The 16,988-nt window shown below is 36.4% G+C and overlaps 2 protein-coding genes and 1 long non-coding RNA gene across 3 annotated transcripts in view; 1 reads left to right on the top strand and 2 right to left on the bottom strand.

The window, feature by feature from the left end:
• The window catches only part of LOC102296023 (CD209 antigen-like protein A), a 3,102-nt gene extending 2,061 nt beyond the window's left edge, over positions 1–1,041 (bottom strand). The window contains exons 1-2 of the mRNA XM_005940964.3: positions 687–1,041; positions 166–276 (exon numbers count right to left, since the gene is read on the bottom strand). Of these exons, the coding sequence (XP_005941026.2) occupies positions 166–276; positions 687–717 (142 nt within the window). The 5' untranslated portion in view covers positions 718–1,041. The remainder of the gene's footprint in view (positions 1–165; positions 277–686) is intronic.
• A 3,835-nt stretch (positions 1,042–4,876) lies between these two features.
• Positions 4,877–10,489, top strand: LOC102295722. The gene is made up of 2 exons (XR_006054964.1): positions 4,877–7,948; positions 9,021–10,489. It is a non-coding gene; the product is annotated as an uncharacterized LOC102295722 (long non-coding RNA).
• A 4,734-nt stretch (positions 10,490–15,223) lies between these two features.
• LOC121811755 (C-type lectin domain family 4 member E-like) overlaps positions 15,224–16,988 on the bottom strand; it is an 18,775-nt gene continuing 17,010 nt past the window's right edge. The window contains exons 2-8 of the mRNA XM_042225429.1: positions 16,773–16,850; positions 16,485–16,553; positions 16,286–16,345; positions 16,068–16,127; positions 15,758–15,909; positions 15,558–15,658; positions 15,224–15,407 (exon numbers count right to left, since the gene is read on the bottom strand). Coding sequence (XP_042081363.1) covers positions 15,239–15,407; positions 15,558–15,658; positions 15,758–15,909; positions 16,068–16,127; positions 16,286–16,345; positions 16,485–16,553; positions 16,773–16,824 — 663 coding nt within the window. The 5' untranslated portion in view covers positions 16,825–16,850 and the 3' untranslated portion in view covers positions 15,224–15,238. The remainder of the gene's footprint in view (positions 15,408–15,557; positions 15,659–15,757; positions 15,910–16,067; positions 16,128–16,285; positions 16,346–16,484; positions 16,554–16,772; positions 16,851–16,988) is intronic.

Here is a 16,988-nt window from a genome sequence, read left to right as displayed (position 1 = left end):
CTGAAGCCTGGATTTTAAAATAAAAGGATTTCATATGATGCAGATTAATTAAAAAGTCATAAGTTAAGTTTTTCTTCACAATTTTATAGTAAACATTCTGATAATCAATTTACAGTAGATCAGACACTTATCAGTAAAGCTACATGAATAGAACTACAAACTCACAGAGATAAATTACCACGAGAGCCGATACCAGGAGAACACAAACAACCAGCACGGCCACTCTGAGCTTTAACGCATTGTTTGATTTTTCACGTTGACAGTGAAGAGCTTCACCTGATTCAGAGGAGACAGAAAGTGAACACACAAGTACATAAACATTTAATAAATAGTTCTAACTGTAGTGCAGTTGAGGAATGATGTAAAGATATGTGTTTGTGTTTGTGTTTGTCTTGTTTAAAATTATTTTTTTTAAACAGGTGAGAATCAGAGTTGGATTAGACCAACGAGAAACATGGCACAGTTTATGTTACATAACAATATGGTTGACTTTCTTATTCTTTTTCTTCATAAATGAGGTTTTTATATTTTTCTGTGATAAAACCCAGAATACAGACTTAAGATATTTCACCTAAAAGAGTATTGTTTAATTTCAGAACACGTTACGTTGTGTGAAAACAGCATTGTTCATAAAAAGTGTAGATTTTCTCCTCCCTGTTGATTTACCACCACATTAATGTTCTTACCTTCTATGTATTTCTGTGGACGGCTCATCATGCTGAGGCTTCAAGCTCCTGAGTTAGTCCAACTGTGTCTGAATCACAATAACAAAACAGCAAACTGGTGCTAATCATTTAATCAATTCCTTAAATATCTATAGAAAATTCAGCATCAAGATTCACCTCTGCGACCCTCACCTCAGGCTTTTCAAAGAGAAATGAAGCACAACACCTTTCACAGCTCTCTGTTAAAAAAAAAACTTCCTGGTGACTTTAAAGGATGGGGAGGAGGGTCTATCTACAGCGCAGCTCATCTATTTCAAGAGAAATTCAAACAGATACTAGAGCAGAAAGAAATATTAGTGCTAATGAAGCTTCTCAAACAGCAGTTATAAAACCTGCTCAACACTAATGAGCTGTACGAAAACTCATTTCAAGCATGACAAATATGATCATTAACACATCAATAATTATGTTTTTGATAAATCTGGTTAAATTGTATCAGTGGTATTCACCCATCTTTTATTTTTCTATAAAGAAAGAAAAAAGCTGAAACACAAAACAAAGCTGTTGGTCAGTCTTGACTAACTCTGTAAAATCACTGTTGGTTCTCATCAACTTTGTTACCTGTGATCTCATCATTAACCCCTGATGGTTTCATTTAATTTCACTTGAAAATATATAAAGTGGAACAGGAGAGTAGTTTCTGTATGTTTAACAATAAGAGTACATTTTATGGCTGTTGTTGAAAACATGTTTCTGTCTTTCTTGTTTAGCACTATACACACATTTAATATATTCCTAACATACTGTAGCGTTGTGCAGCTGCAAGGGCATTAACCCTTGTGTCATACTAGGGTTGTGTTTTTCAAGTATTACAATTGTGTTTTTCAAGTATTACAATTTTTCTCACATTATCGCATAGAAGTTTCTCACAACACCAAATGTGAGAACCACAGCCACAGGAAACAAGACCTTTTATAGATAAAGACCAAATGTGAAAATATCACCTAATCTAACAGGTGGTTCCTCCGTTTTTTTTCTTTCTTCTTTTTTGGGTTAAATATTATCACATTCACTGCTATGTCGAAAAATTGAATGTGGCTTTAAGTTTTTAGGTTGTTTTATTGTTTTATTCCTGCATTAATTTAACACCAGACTGATATTCATACCGTATGTGTAGCTCTGCGGACGGTTCATCATGCAGATGTGATATCATGAAAATATTTATTCTGCAAGTATTCATGTTGTGAGCTTTAAAAAAATGGCAGAAAAACATCCTTTTGTGGTATTTTTTGGATATTTCATGAAAGTCTAGTAGAAAGTCTCTTTAAAAAAACACTTATTTAGTAAATAATTTAATAAATAAATGTTTTTACTGTTTTCTAATAAATTAACTTCCTGTTAAATGTAATAGGATGAGGATTTTTCAGTAACAGTTTTATTTTCTTTCATTTAAAACGATGAAACTAATTATTTTCAGTATCACTGAGGTCACCTAAGCTATGCTAGTCCCATATTTAGTTAGTCTGATTTCATACAGACGAGATCTCAAATGTTGGTTTGCTTAAATAACTTGCTCATCTGTGCTATCTGTGTATCTTTTTGGGGGAGTTTTGAATGTTTTATTAATCTGTGTTTGTCCCTTATTTTTTTTTAAAATAGATGTATGTTTTTCATTATTATTATTTTAGACACGCCACATCTTTAATTTCAATAGACTCAGGGCAGGAAAAAATTATCACAGTGTTCACCATAATTTCTCAAACTGCACATCTACAGCTCACAGTTGTATCCATGACTTTTCTGGAAGTTTGCATACACAATTTACAAATATTGTTCACAATTATTTTATTTATTTTTATTAAGCAGTTTTGGAAGGAAGGTTTAAATGCACTACTCAACTTATTTTACAGTTTGAACTGACTTTTAGACACATACAGATTTATGATGTCCAATCACTGCTGATTTACCACAAATACTTCCTTTTTCAGACTTTATAATTTTGCAAAAAGCATATTTTCCAGACTGTGGGGTTGAAGTGACTACTCAAATCTGAATGAAGCTCCCTCTTCTTCAGGTTCCTGTTGATTTATCACCACATTAATGTTCGTACCTTGTATGAAGCTCTGTGGATGGCTCATATTGCAGAAGCTTCAATATCCTGACTTCGAAGGTAACCCAGAGGTTTCTGCACCACAAAACATTTATTCTGTAAACATTCATGTTTAAATTACACTTTGACAAACAGCAGAAAAAAAATGTCTTTGCATTATTTAAAAGAGATTCCTCAAAAGTCTTCATCATCACTTCATTTTAAATAGCAGTCTTATTTTTTATTTTATTTAACATTTGCTGCCAAACTGCTGTGAAAGCTCAAGGCATGAGCTCCACTAGACCCCTGAAAATTTGCTGTGGTCTCTGTCACCAAGATGGTAACAACAGCTAAATTGGGAGGCGGAGCCTCCATCCATTGGACTTAATGGTCCAGCACATCCAACAAATGCTTGATTAAATTGAGATCTGGGGAATTCGGAGGCCATGTCCACCTCAAATTCATTTTTGTGCTTTTAAAATCTTTGCTGAACTATTTTGGCTTTATATCAGGGCACATTATCCTGTAGAAAGAAGTCACAGAAGTTTCATTAAAGAGTGTACATGGTCTGCAGCTGTACTTAGGTAGGTGGTATGTGTCACAGTATCACCCACATGGATGGCGGGAGCCACGGTGTCCCAGTAGATCACACTGCCTCTGCTGGTTTGCATTCTTCCCATAGTGAATCCTGGTGCCACATGTTCCCCAGGTAAGCGATACACTTGATGTAAAAGAAAATGTGGTTCATCATTCACCTTTTTCCAGTGCTCTGTGGTCCAGTTTTGAAGCTCACATACCCATTGTTGGTGCTTTAAGTGGATAGCGATCAGCATGGGTACCCTGACTGGTCTGTGACTATCCAGATCCAAACAAAACAAACTGCAATGCACTCTGTATTCTGACACCTTAGTATCGGAACCAGCATGCAACCTACAAGAGCTGCAGTTTGGAGATGTAGTCATCTAGCCATCTTACCCATTTTTCCTGCTTCTAAATGCATGTTGTCATGTGTCAGTTGACCACCTGTCTGGTCATAACATTATGCCTGATCAGTGCACATTCCCTTTAAACATGGACACAACATCCTTCAACATATTTATCCTCGTTTGACGTATTTATCCTCGTGAGCCAAATGGTCGACTTACTCACACGAAACAAAAACTGAGTATCTTCCTTCTTCCTGGGCACACTGGTCTCTGCATAAAGGTCTCAACAGGAAAAACACAATCAACAAAAACCCTGATCCTCCCACACAGAACCTTAAGTTTTAAAACATGCATGACAGAATAGTTTCCCTGATTGCAAAAAACAAGAGAATACACCCTCATCCCATTCCGTACCAGTTCTAAAGCAGTAGGTATGCCACATTGTCTTAAGAGTTTGGTGGAAGTACTCTAGTGCCTCCTGGCTTTCTGCATGATATGCACTAAAGACTTGATGCTTCACAGCCAGGAGCTTCAGTATCAGATACTTCAGACATAAAGTCAGTACCTTGGTCTGTTTGAGTAATCTTGGGCAAACCAAAAGTGGGACCAAATGTTTACTATTATATATAGAAAGATTTTTACTGTAATCTATTGTTTTTTTTCTAGGAAACATGGAATGTGGGATGAATCTTCATACAAGGAGACCACTTAAATGAACAGCTGCAGGATTGTCAATTTTCCCAATGTCATTTGGGCCAATGAATCTTTGACCTAGTTTCATAGAAAGAAATTTCCAAACTTTCTGACCCAAACTATTCTGTGAGGCCGGAGACTTCAGCTGATCAGCCAAACTCCAATTCTTCTCAGATGTTTGGAGGCGCTCTGCTTTGGTTTGTCTACAAAAATGGCAGCAACGTCAGACATGATGCTGGATGGAGATACAGCCACTTCTCTTTCTATTACAGGGGATAATGCTGGTTGATAACCCAGAAAGGCCTCAAAGGATGGTAGTCTGGTTGCGGATGAAGTGAGTGTTTTGTGTGCATACTTTATCCATGGGAGCGGTGAACTTCAGGAAGCAGAATTAGTGGAAACAACGCAGCAGAAAGCACCTCAAGTTTTTGATTGACCTTCTGAGTTTGACCCTTAGACTCTGAGTGAAATGCAAAAGCCAGACTGACTTTTCCTTCCAAAGCCCCAAGAAAAACCTTATTTGCAATATAAACTGGGGTCGAAGACTGGAGTCTATGTCTAAAGGAATATCATGGAGCTAGAAAACACGTTTAATCATTAGTAGCGCTGTAACGACTAGTCGAATAATTTGAATAATTATTCCTTTAAAGCACGGCAAATGTGTTAAACGATGTAAACACGAGTGCTTCATCCACATTTGCGACTAAAAACAGACGTGCAATGCAAACGTGTGAATAAAAAGTCTGACAACAGCAAGCCCACACAGCCTGCACATTTAAACAGAAACACTGATAACACAACGATGATGGCAGTGACGATGACGCTGGCACAGCTGAACGTGGAGCCGGAGTCTGTTTACACACCGTGAAGAGCAAAGAGGCGGACCCTTACCGAGACGCTGAGCTCAGGCTGAGTGAAAGAAAACGTGTTTTTAGCGTCCAAAACAGCAGCGCTGTTCCTGTAATCATCATTTAAATCTTTACTGACAAAACCCGAGCGTAAGTCCTCCATCAAAGCGCCTGATCAACACACTCCGACGCGAAGAAAAGCGAACTTTGCAGCTGCTCCATCCACCGCCGTTTGTTTTATATAGAGAAAAATCTGCAGTAAGTCTCCCGAAGTTGTATTAAAATATGCAGGTGAACTGTTAACTGATACGAGACTGGTTAAATTATACAGCTCGCTGAAGGCTGAGGCAGCCGTCCTATTTTACATGGAAGTGATACCTGCAGCAAACAGGGGTGAGTCTAAAGGGGGGCATGGGGTGTACTAGGCCATATTAACTTCAAGGGTTTTGTAACATGTTTTGAATTGAATGTGAAATAATAAAATGACATAAAGTATTTTATTAATTAAATTGCATTAATATTTTAAAGTATAAAAATAAAAGCTTTTTTCACAAGCCAGTAAAAATGTAAATGGGCCATTAAAACTCTGAGCCACTGACCTGAAGGCTGTTAAGTTGGACACTGAATTATTATTAATATTAATTAATGTCTGCACCATTATAACATCTTTTTTTTTTTAGCAGCATAAAAACCTCCTATCAATATCAGAAAGCCTTCCAAGAAGACAGAGTTAGTTTAGGTTGCTTATGAATTTATTTAATTTGACTTTGACTTTTGACTGTACTTTAGATTATTTATATATTTTTGCATTTCAGAAAATGTTTTCTTTAAAAAAAATAATTTCAGTATGGCATGTACATACAATCGAAGGGTTTAGTTTTTTTTTTTTTTTGACAGATGTTGTATGCAGTTAAACTTTAAGCACTGCAATTTCTAAAATGGAAACCAATGAGCAGTTCATTTTGAAAGACTTGTGTTTTTGCCCTTTTGAATATTTATTATTGGCGCATTGGCATGACCATGGGCAGCTAGGTATACACAGTAGCTGTAACAGGCCTGCGACTGGTTGAGATTTGCTCTTACTTCTTGTGCAAACTGAGCATTCTGGATTGTGTTCCTTTATAACCTTGCCAATTGAGGATGAAAGAATGTGGCTTACCCCTGGATGGCAGGTAAAGTTGATGGTGTGGACCTAGTGGATAACTTGTGAGTGGACTGAAGACAGGACATACAGTTGGTTTGTGAAGCTGATTCTGGAATCATGTTCATTCTGCTGAGCCTGTTGAATGACATCTTCATTTTCCCAGGTCAGCTCTACAGAAATACAGGAACCAGAACGGTAAGTCATTGAATTTGCCAAAGAATATTACAGTCTAGGTTGCCTGGAATTGAGATGTTGGAGGTGACTGAAGATATGACAAATTTGGATGATTCTTCAAAAGCTAGTTGAACTGCTAGCAGATCACTATGAGTAGAATGTGCAGAATGTGCACGAGTGTAGTTTACTTTCTTCTTACAGTACAGCACTGTAAGAAGATTGCCCCCACACCAGAGTCTGAAGCATTGACCTTTACAACAAACTATTAATGGGGGTGAAGGCTTGGGGTGAAGGTTTTCTCCTGAAAACCTTCTTGAAACAGAAGTGAAGGTGATATAGATCCTTGAAAACAAGGATAGTTGGTAAAACAAAAACAAAAAACAACCACATTCAGGAAATTTCTGAAGACCTCATTAAATAAGGCTTAGAATACTGCAGCCACATTTGTTAGACCAAAAGATATTACCAAGTACTCAAAGTGTCCTCGTGTTTATCAAAAACGTATTTTCACTTCTTGTTCCTCTAGTGATCTGATTTAGTCAAATACATGGTCTAAGAGTTTTATCTTTCTACTCAACAAAAAGCCAGCTATTGGGCATGGTTCTACTGAGGATCAGAGAAAGATTAGGTGACTCACATTCAGCAGGCCCAGAGACTGAGTTAGCAGGGCCTATTGTAAGCGGTTTGACTGGAAAAACAAACTTCAACTTAGTTATTTCTTCCGACCAACTTATATGTGGGTTGTGTCCTTCTAGCCAGGGATTTTCTAGGATCAGATTTGTGAGGTGCAGAAAAAACAAAGAACTCTGCGTACTCAGGGTGGTTTCCATATGAAATGAATGGGCTCAGTCTGATGTGTAATGGTACCCAGCTGTTGTCTGTTTAGGGCAAAGATTGAAAGATGAGTGGTTAATAGTTTGGTGGAGATTCCCAGTTGATGAGCTAGCTTTGTTCTACACCAGAGTCAGCAAGGACTTCAGAGAGAGTGCTCTGCTTAAAGTAGATAGTTGCAGGCAGTGATCAGCGAAGAAATAACTTAGCCCTGGGAACACCAACAAGTATCCCAACTTCTACTGCAGGCTGTTCTGTTTTGGCTGCACTGGAAAGGTGTCCACAGTAAAGCAACACCTTAGCCTCAAACCATCTGTCTCTCTGCAAGGGATAGTTTTGCTCAGTTGAGCTACATCAACACATCTGGATTTTCTCCCAGGAAGACAGAGAGGAAGAAGCAGGGTGACTGAAAAAGCAGTGGTCGTTGTTCAGGATTTACTTTTTGTTTTCTTTTCACAGGCTCTTACCCTAAGATGACTGACAGCTTTAAATGCTAGGGAAAATAATGCAACTATAAAAGATGGTTCATCACAAGTAGATGAACCATCTATGCACTGAGCCGGAGATCTCTGGATTGGGTGAGTTCTTTTAAAAAGAAAGTAAAAACTCATCTTTTTAACCTTTTGGCTGACTTTTTGTTTTGATGTTTTAGCATTTTTATTGTGAAGCATTTTGTAATATTTATTCTGAAAGCTCTACATGTAATTTACCTTTACTTTAATCAATGTTTCTTTAACCATAATAAGAGAAAACAAATGTTGTATAATTCTCAATCATGGTTACTTCGGGAAGCTGTGAACATGTGGGCTTTACCATGTTGCATAGTTAATTTCACTCTCTATTAAAATAAAGTAAAAAAAAAAAGAGTAAACAACAAAGTTCTTTAAATCAGTCATTCAGCAAGAACGTAAAAATGTGTAACAAATGTTTTTGACAAGATACAGCAAGCATGGCATGGTAACAACAACTGTGTGTCATCAGAGTAGATGTACTGATAATCCAAATTTAATTCAACTTTGCAGTATATGAGTCTCCTATCCTTACCTGTGGCATTGCCTTATGTGATTTTCCACCTTAATTCAAATTATTTGAGTGTTTCCTAAAACTACAACAACAAAAACAACAATAAGGCAGTCTGTTTATTTGTAAATGTTATCTTAATTAATAATAAAACAAAGCACACTAAAAGTGAGGGCTTGACATTAATTGACATTGTTATAGTTATGTAATTTAAAAAAAAAAAACCCTTTATCTTTAGATGCCACAGCCACAGTTGAAACAGTCGCCCATAGTTTTTGTATAAGCAGTATTCACAGTCATACTGAAAACATTCTCCTCCTCTAATTTATGGTAAATTAGATAGCTGTGGGAACCGCAGCTGCATTAACCAAACAGGAAACACAGCAAACTGTGTATCAGACAACAACGTGGTTGACGGAAAAAACCACACATGAAATTATCACAAAATCTAAGCGTCAACCCCCCACTGTTCTTCTTTGTTTCTTCTTTGTTGGACTAAGTATTACCAAATACACTCATATGTTAAAGCATTTAGTCTGGTCTAAAGTTTTGTTTTAACTTAGGTGTAGATAATATTGTTTTATCCTTGCATACCTGTTTCAATCTGCAAAAAGCTGTTTTGTTTTTCAGATTTGACTGCATCTCCCTCTTTATCACCACATGAATATTCTTACAGTCTATGTACCTCTGTGAACGCAGAGGCTTCAACATCCTGACCTCAGCCAGTCCTGCTGTTTTGCATCACAAACACACCCATTTTATTCTTTATTATTTATTAGCATTTAATGCTTTGGCAAACAGCAGAATTTTTTGGTATTATCTGCAAATATTTCTTCGGCTTTTGGTAGGCAGATAAGCCTTAAAACTGTCTCATTGCTTTTCTTAGAAGAAACACTTGTGACAGCTTCCTTTTTTACAGGTTTACATTAAAAGAACTTTCTGTTAAATTTTAATGGATTACACTTTATCATAACTTTATGTTTATGGTTTAAAAAAAAACACATGTATATATCTGTAAATTCCCCTCACCCCTGCAGGCGGTCTATCTGTCAAGCTCGGGTCCTCTACTAGAGGCCTGGGAGCTTGAGGGTCCTGCGCAGTATCTTAGCTGTTCCTAGGACTGCGCTCCTCTGACAGAGATCTCAGATGTTGTTCCTGGGATCTGCTGGAGTCACTCGCCTAGCTTGGGAGATTTTTGAAAGGCAGCTTTAATTGTTTGTGACTTTAGCTTTATAAAAGTAGCCTTACTGTATTCCCTACTCAACTTATTTTATATTTGACTTTCAGATACAGATTTATGGGGTACTTTGCAGGATATATCAAGCTAACACTTTCTGACTGGAGGATATATTTCTAACATTTCCTCCACCCAATCATCTGGTTTATCGCCTCTCAAAAATGTAAAACTAAGAGATGAAAGATATCGTCACAACAAATCACTGTTCATGTTTTTACGACTTTACATTACATCAAAATGCAGTCTGCTGAAAAAGACTAGAGGTTAAAAAAAATTGACTTTGTTGTGGCAGACAATGTTCAGAACTTAAAAAAAAAGAAAATCAAAAAAGAACTGGAGTAAAAAGAGAGGAACACAGTTTGATGCAACACGACAGACAAATTGAGACTATAAAGTCACATGACGTAATGAAGGAATTAGAAACAGGAGGGAAACTAAACACAGTTGAACACAACAAAGGTAAACAGTCAGGAAATAAAACTAAACACAATGCATGGGAGACCAATAAAAAAAGGAACTAAACAAAAACAATGAAGATCAGTGAACTTAACACAGGATATAGAGATCAAATAAACTCTAATGCAAGTAGAAGCTGGAACTAAGACCTAAAGACTAAAAATACTAAAGAAAACTCTTCAATATAAAGTAGTACGTTCACTCTGTTAAAATACAGGATAAGCTCAATCATGGTGATGTCATCCTGGGGAAGAATAGGTTGTTTTTTGTTTTTGCATGACTTTTTCAATCTTTGACAGTAGAGTCATTTATCTTTTATATTGTGCTTTTAAGTTTTTATAGCTACGAGTGTTATTGCATGCTTTTATTGTGAATTTTGTTTTTAGTTTATGTTCCCCCAGACCCCCCCCCCCATTACTAATTTTCCTCTCCTGGGAGAGGTCATGCCATGGAATGAACCCGCCATTAACCAATCCGGGTGAGCCTTTCAACCACCAAAGACCAATAAGAGGGTCTGGCGGTACGGATGGTCATAGCAGCCATGAAAACAGCAGTAATGGACAGAAAGAATCAACCATGATGATGATGATGATGACGATGACGTGGCCATGGAGACACAGGCAGATGTTATTGAGGGAGGTGAAGCAGAGGGACACCTTTGAGTGGAGCGGCTGGACGTGCCAGGAGATCGTTTTGGTTTCGGCTAGTGTTGCGAAAAGCTAACGGCTGCTGACAAGTGGCAAACAGTGGCAGGCAGAGTTCTGAGCTCTGTACCAACTACTGACTAAATCTCAATTGTCGGGTCAAGTACCGACCCAGCCAGACAATTTTTATATTTTGTTCCTGTATATCAATTTTTATGCCCCCTGGTCATGGCTGTTTTTACTTGTTTTTATTGTAAATAAATAAAATTTTTAGCTTTCTTAAAAAGCGCCTCTATTGCTTCTTGGTTAAACACTGCTCTCCACTCAGTCACAAGGGTCTTCCTTCTCATTGGGACTTTTCCTTCTACATGAAATTGAAATCAAGACAAATACAAAGGAGTTGGTAACATTTTGGTGTCACTTTATCTTTTTAAAAAGACATTTCTATAAATTTGGAGTTTACCTGGGGATTTTTAGTACCGTTCTAGCTTCTGTTTTCATTCTGCCTGTAGTGCTAATTTTATTCACCAGTAACATTTGAAAAGGTTGTGGTTGCATTCAGGGAGACTGTATAGTATGTGTAGTATGATATTTGAATAAAATGCAATCAAAAAAACTGTAATTTTCTGACAACATTTTGTGAATTCAGTCAGCTTTGACTGAATTTATTATATTTAACAAACGATTTGCTTCATTTAAAAAAAGTAAATCACTTTACCTTCAACATTTGTATCTTGAACTCCAGTAAGTTTAAGATACAAATGTCTAAACCTTTCACAGAAAACTATAACAAAAAAGGCAATCTTTTAATTATAAATTAGGTCTTAAGTCCTCATAAAACAGAATCTACAAGGAGGGGTTGGGATTCATTCCCATGTAAACTCAGTTAATAGTAGATATATATTTATCTTTATGTAGATGCAGGACCATTTGTGTTATAGGTTGTCTTTTTTTAGGTGTTGTTTTGCTCAACTGAATTAAAACAATGAAGCTGGCATTGATGTTCATGCACACTGTAATTTACACTTTTATTGTAAACATTCACTTCCTCTTATTTACGGTAAACCAGATAGCTGTGGCAAATACAGCTGCATTAACCAAACAGGAAATGGCACACTGTGTATCAGACAATAACATGGCTGACTGAGGCAACCACAAGTTAAATTAGCCCCTCCTTTTCTTCTTTATTCTTTGTTGGACTAAATGTTCAAACACTGAATTGGTTTTCAAGTTTTGTTTTAATTTATGCACAGATAATATTTTACTCCTGCATACCTGTTTTAATCTTCGAAAAGCACTTTTGTCCAGATTAGTGGTTGTTTGATGATCACTTGGATCTGAATGAAGCTCCTTCCTGTTGTTTTTTCACTGCACGAATGTTATTATCTTCTATGTAGTTCTGCAGACGGCTCCTCATGCTGAAGCTTTGGCATCCTGACATCAGAATTGGTCGAAAGAAAGGCATTTGTCCTGTAAAATTTATTTTTTACTTGAGCTTTGTGAAACGACAGAAAAAAATCTCTTTGTCTTATTGCAGATAATTCCTTTGGTAGACAGATGAGACTTAAGACTCTAAATATTTGTTCTATTTCTGTAAATTAAACATGGAGTTATTTATACAAAACAACTTTCTGTTAAATTTAAAAGTTTTGTAATTTAAAGGAATGCGATTTGACTTGAACACTTTTAGCTTCCTTTCATTTAAAACTATAAAACCAATTACTTTCAGCATCATCAAGGTCACTAAAGAGCCACCCACCCCATTTGTGTCTGTGGAGTTTTTCCTTTTTTAAATAGATGTGGTTTCCATAGATTGACAATTTGATTATACTTTTTCCCACTGCACAAACTACATAATACATTTTGGCATTGAAATATTTCAAACACCAGAGAGAAATTAACAGACTGAAACTGTTTTTCCCAATAAACATATAAAGTGACACCTATGATTTTTCAGGTAATACATTTTGTAAATTCAAGATCAGAAAAACAAGAGATTTCACTGGTTATGTTGTTGTTTTAGCACAATTATATTTTATTTGTCAGATTTCTGTAAGGGAGTTTCAAATGTAAATTTAGAAACACTACCTTTTAAAAATAGCATCATTTAAGCCCATGTGTCTCCTTGTAATTGTGTTCTAGGCTAAGGCTCAGCTGAAAGTGTACAGTCACTTCTGATTTGTCAAACTAAAGAAAAAAAATTGTCAAGGACAAAAGCAACATAGCTTGCTAACCTATTAATATCTTAGTACACTCTTAGGCTCTCCAGCTTAACACAACAAAAAGGAAGAGGCCGCCACCTTGTGGTGCTTTTCTGCAATTATGCTTTAATTCACAAAGGAAGGAGGTGCTGAAAGGGGAGAACCTAATGGGGCTTTTGAAAAATTCTGAGAGCTGTTCATTAAAGTTGGAAGTAAGTTAATGTTGCAGAAAGATTTATAAGGAAATCGGTGAAGGAAATGGGTGACTTCTGTTTAGGATCAGCTAATGCCTGATATGACCACAGGTTCCTTCATCACTATGTCCCCCCCCCCCCCCCCCTTTTTTTTTTCTTTCCTATGCATGGACATTCTATATGTAGCTTCTTTTGCATCCAGTATTTGTGTTTCATTCCTTGTGATTATATGATTTGATTATTGTTAATTCATGGTTTAGGTTCTCTTGTTTTCTGTGTGTCTTATATTCTTGGTACCTTGGATTTAGGTTTCTGTTACTTTGGCTTCCCCATGTCCCATGTCTCTTGTCTCCATGTTCCTTCTGCCTCCCCAGTCACTCTTGTCTTTTGTCACTCCTGTCACTGTGCCGCCGTGTTCTCTTTGTTCAGTGTCAAGTCTGCGTCTCTGTGTTATACTTCCTGTTTTACTTTGATGGTCCCTTGTCTCATGTCAGTGTTGCTAGTTTTGCTTCCCCTTGGTGTTGTCATGTTTGATTACTTCCAGCTGTCCTCTCCTCCTGTGTCTCATTCCCTTGTTATCCTTCAATGTATTTAAGCCCTGTGTTTTCCTTGCTCTTTGTTGTGGTGTACCCTCATTTTGCTGTGTGTTTTTCCTCTGTATTTCTTAGTTTCTAGTTCTTGAGTCCAGTTTTGTTCCTAGTTTCATTTTCAGATTTTGGTTTGTTTTTGTTAAGTGTATTTTATAAAAGGTTTGTTCAGCATTAACGCTGCTGTTTTTAGTTTTCATTCTGTGTCTGTGACTCCTGCAATCGGGTTCTATCCCGCCTGCCACACAGCACACCATGACAGCTCCAGTCTTTATTTTTGTGAAATATTTGGACTGAACCCCTCAGATCACTCTCTCTTTTTTGTCCCTTCAGTCTATTACAGTTTGTAAAGCTTTTTAACAAACAGACTATTTTTCAATATTTTTAATCATCTTATTGTAGTCAGTAAATCAAAGCCCCTTTTTAAATATTTATTGTTGTAACAGACCCAGAGCTTTGAGCATTTCTCTCAGTGGCCTGTTGTTGACAGCAATGTGCTGTCCAACTTGTACCAAACTATCATAGTTTTGTTTAAATCAGGTGACTTTAGAGACCATGTGATGAGTTTTATGTTTCAGCTCTTCATCACTATCTTTTGTTGCTTGTTGATGGCTACCAAAATTATCTGGTTGAGGTGCAACTTGCTAAGGAACATTTAACCGCATATTAGTGGAGGTGTATATGTGTATATTTGAGTCTGAATGCATACTTTGATGTAGATTAGAGAAAATCCACCCAGTTCTTTGTTTTAAAGTCATTAAAGATGTATGCTGTACAACCGTTCCATGTTGGAAAAAGAACAGTTTGAAGAAATAATTAAAAGCCCCCAAATTAACACGATATTCATGCCAGTCATGAGTTTATGTAAACATGACCACAAATTCTAAAAAGAAGTCTTGGCACGGTGAGCTGTTGTCTATCCTCAGTCTTTTCAAAAATAAAAAATTGTGAGAACTTCCTGTTTCAAAGTTTTGGAGAAATGCTGAAGGACGAATAGGAGATTTTTTTTTTCTGCTGCATGCTTTAACATTTGTTTTATTGTAACTGGATTCACATAAAACTACTTATTCTGAGTAACACTGAAGTCTCTTTATGTAGTTTAATTTAATTTTCTTACAGGCAAAATTTTCAGATATTGACCTGCAGCACCATCTGCCTCATCAGTGTTTGTTTTGACTCCAGGCTCATTTGTCTTTAGATGTAGTACTTTTCTTTAATATAGATACACAAAACATATTTAGTTTCAAAAGACAGTTCAATAACACATTATCCAGGAAATTATTTATGTAAAAAAAAAAAATTCCCTGGTCGCATTACACTTTTAGCACATAATACATGAATAAGAAAATCAAGTGCAAAATAATGTGAATAATAATAATTCACATTTATTTCATTATAAACAGTGTCTATAATTTTTTTTTCTTTAAACATTTCTGAATGGAAGCTTTAAATGTTTGCAGCATTAGCTTTGGAAAAATTGTCTCAATGTGTCCTTCCACTGTTTTCTGTTTTTAATGCTGAACTGAATTTTAGACACAAACAGCCACAGCTGCTTTCTCACAAATACTTCTAAGAGTTAATTTGCAGGAATAATCAAACCAAAACATTATCCCATTGTGCCCCATCATCGCACAGTCCTCTCCATCAGGATCTTGCACGGGCATATTATTTGGCTCAGTAAGGAACCAAAATGTCAACCTATGGGATGAAGAACAGAATGGGCATTAACTGTAAAAGTTAAAGTTGAACTTTGATTTTGAAAATGGACAAATTCAGAATTTGTTGTGTGTGTGTGTGTGTGTGTGTGTGTGTGTGTGTGTGTGTGTGTGTGTGTGTACTGAATCAAACCTTTCATTCAGTGGTGACCCGTCCACCCACAGCCATCTGCCCTCTACTGCTGAGTCTGTCAGTCCGATCCAGAATTTTCCATTTTTTTTCTGCAATAATATCTAAACAGGAACATTTGATCAAATTATTTTATGAAACTTTCTGTTCCGGAATGATGAAACATGAGGGTGAGAACATGAACCTGCAGCAGTGTTTTATACCTGCTCCTCACTGCTGTCTATCTTAACCAGGTCTCCTCCTTTAGTGATACATTCAGTTCTGCTCACATCCCAGGAGGATGACCTGGTGGAGAAATAATAGCACTTTCCTCCATGTTGCTCCCAGCCCTCTTCACATTTATAACATGAATCATCTTTGAAGAGATTACATCAAACACTTCAGTCAGACGGAAGAAATCACTGTTCACGACTTACTCCACAGTTACAATCTAACGTACTGTTTATATCAGTCCATCAATGTTTCTTTAATCAGAGGATAAAAAATATATCAAAGAAAAAATATAAAACTTGCTCATAGTTATATCAGGAAGTTGTGGGGTTGTAGTCGGTATCGCGCTGTGTGATTGTTTTACTGTTATAGAGAAGAGATGAGAGATTTTTTTTAAAAATATTTGCAAAATTTTCAGCATGATCATCTACTTTTGATTTGACAGCAGCAGGATGCTCCTTTGATCCTGTTTCCTTAATCAGAGAATAAAAAACATGTCAAAGACAAAATATAAAACTTACTCGTGTTTATTTCAGGAAGTTGTGGGCTTGTAGTTTGTATTGGGCTGCACGGTTGTGTTACTGTTATAAAAAAGAGATAAAAAAAATGAATTTCAAAAAATTTTTCAGGCAGGAGGATGGTCCTTGTGTCATGCAGCTGTATATTTGTTTATGCAGTTGTTTTCTGCAGATACAAATCTGTTTAAAATTCATAACGTACTAATTTTTACTTCAGGCTCCGGGCATGTGGGCTGCACTGTACTACATGGTTTGATTTCAGGAGGTCTCTCTAAAAAACAAAAAACAAATTAAACAACAGGCTTAAAAACAATAATTATTCATCAGGATCAGTTATGAGAATCACCATAACTTAAATATTAAAATGTTGGGGAAAAAAATGCTAAGCAACATTTAATAATATAAATAATAATGTGTGTTATGTGATTAAATTCCAGAGGTCAGAAACAAAAGTTTAGTACAAAATCACAGTGTAGTCTCATGTTCTTACCTGTGACATCAGCTTTTACAGTTTCCCGCTTCATCTCAAGGTTTCTGAGCATGTCCCTGGTTTTCAAAAGCTCCAACACTTATTAAAACAATAAAAATAAGAAAAAACAAAACTCAATCAGTAATATTTTCGGTTTCACTTTATCTCTTTATCTACACAGCCAACGAGACAGTTGTTGTTACCATAACCTCTTATTTCAGTTCACCTGTAGTGCTG

Source organism: Haplochromis burtoni, unplaced genomic scaffold (genome assembly GCF_018398535.1).
Source record: "Haplochromis burtoni strain Fernald_Lab_line unplaced genomic scaffold, NCSU_Asbu1 Contig_171, whole genome shotgun sequence".
Classification (NCBI taxonomy): domain Eukaryota; kingdom Metazoa; phylum Chordata; class Actinopteri; order Cichliformes; family Cichlidae; genus Haplochromis; species Haplochromis burtoni.
This window is presented reverse-complemented; position numbering and strand designations above follow the sequence as displayed.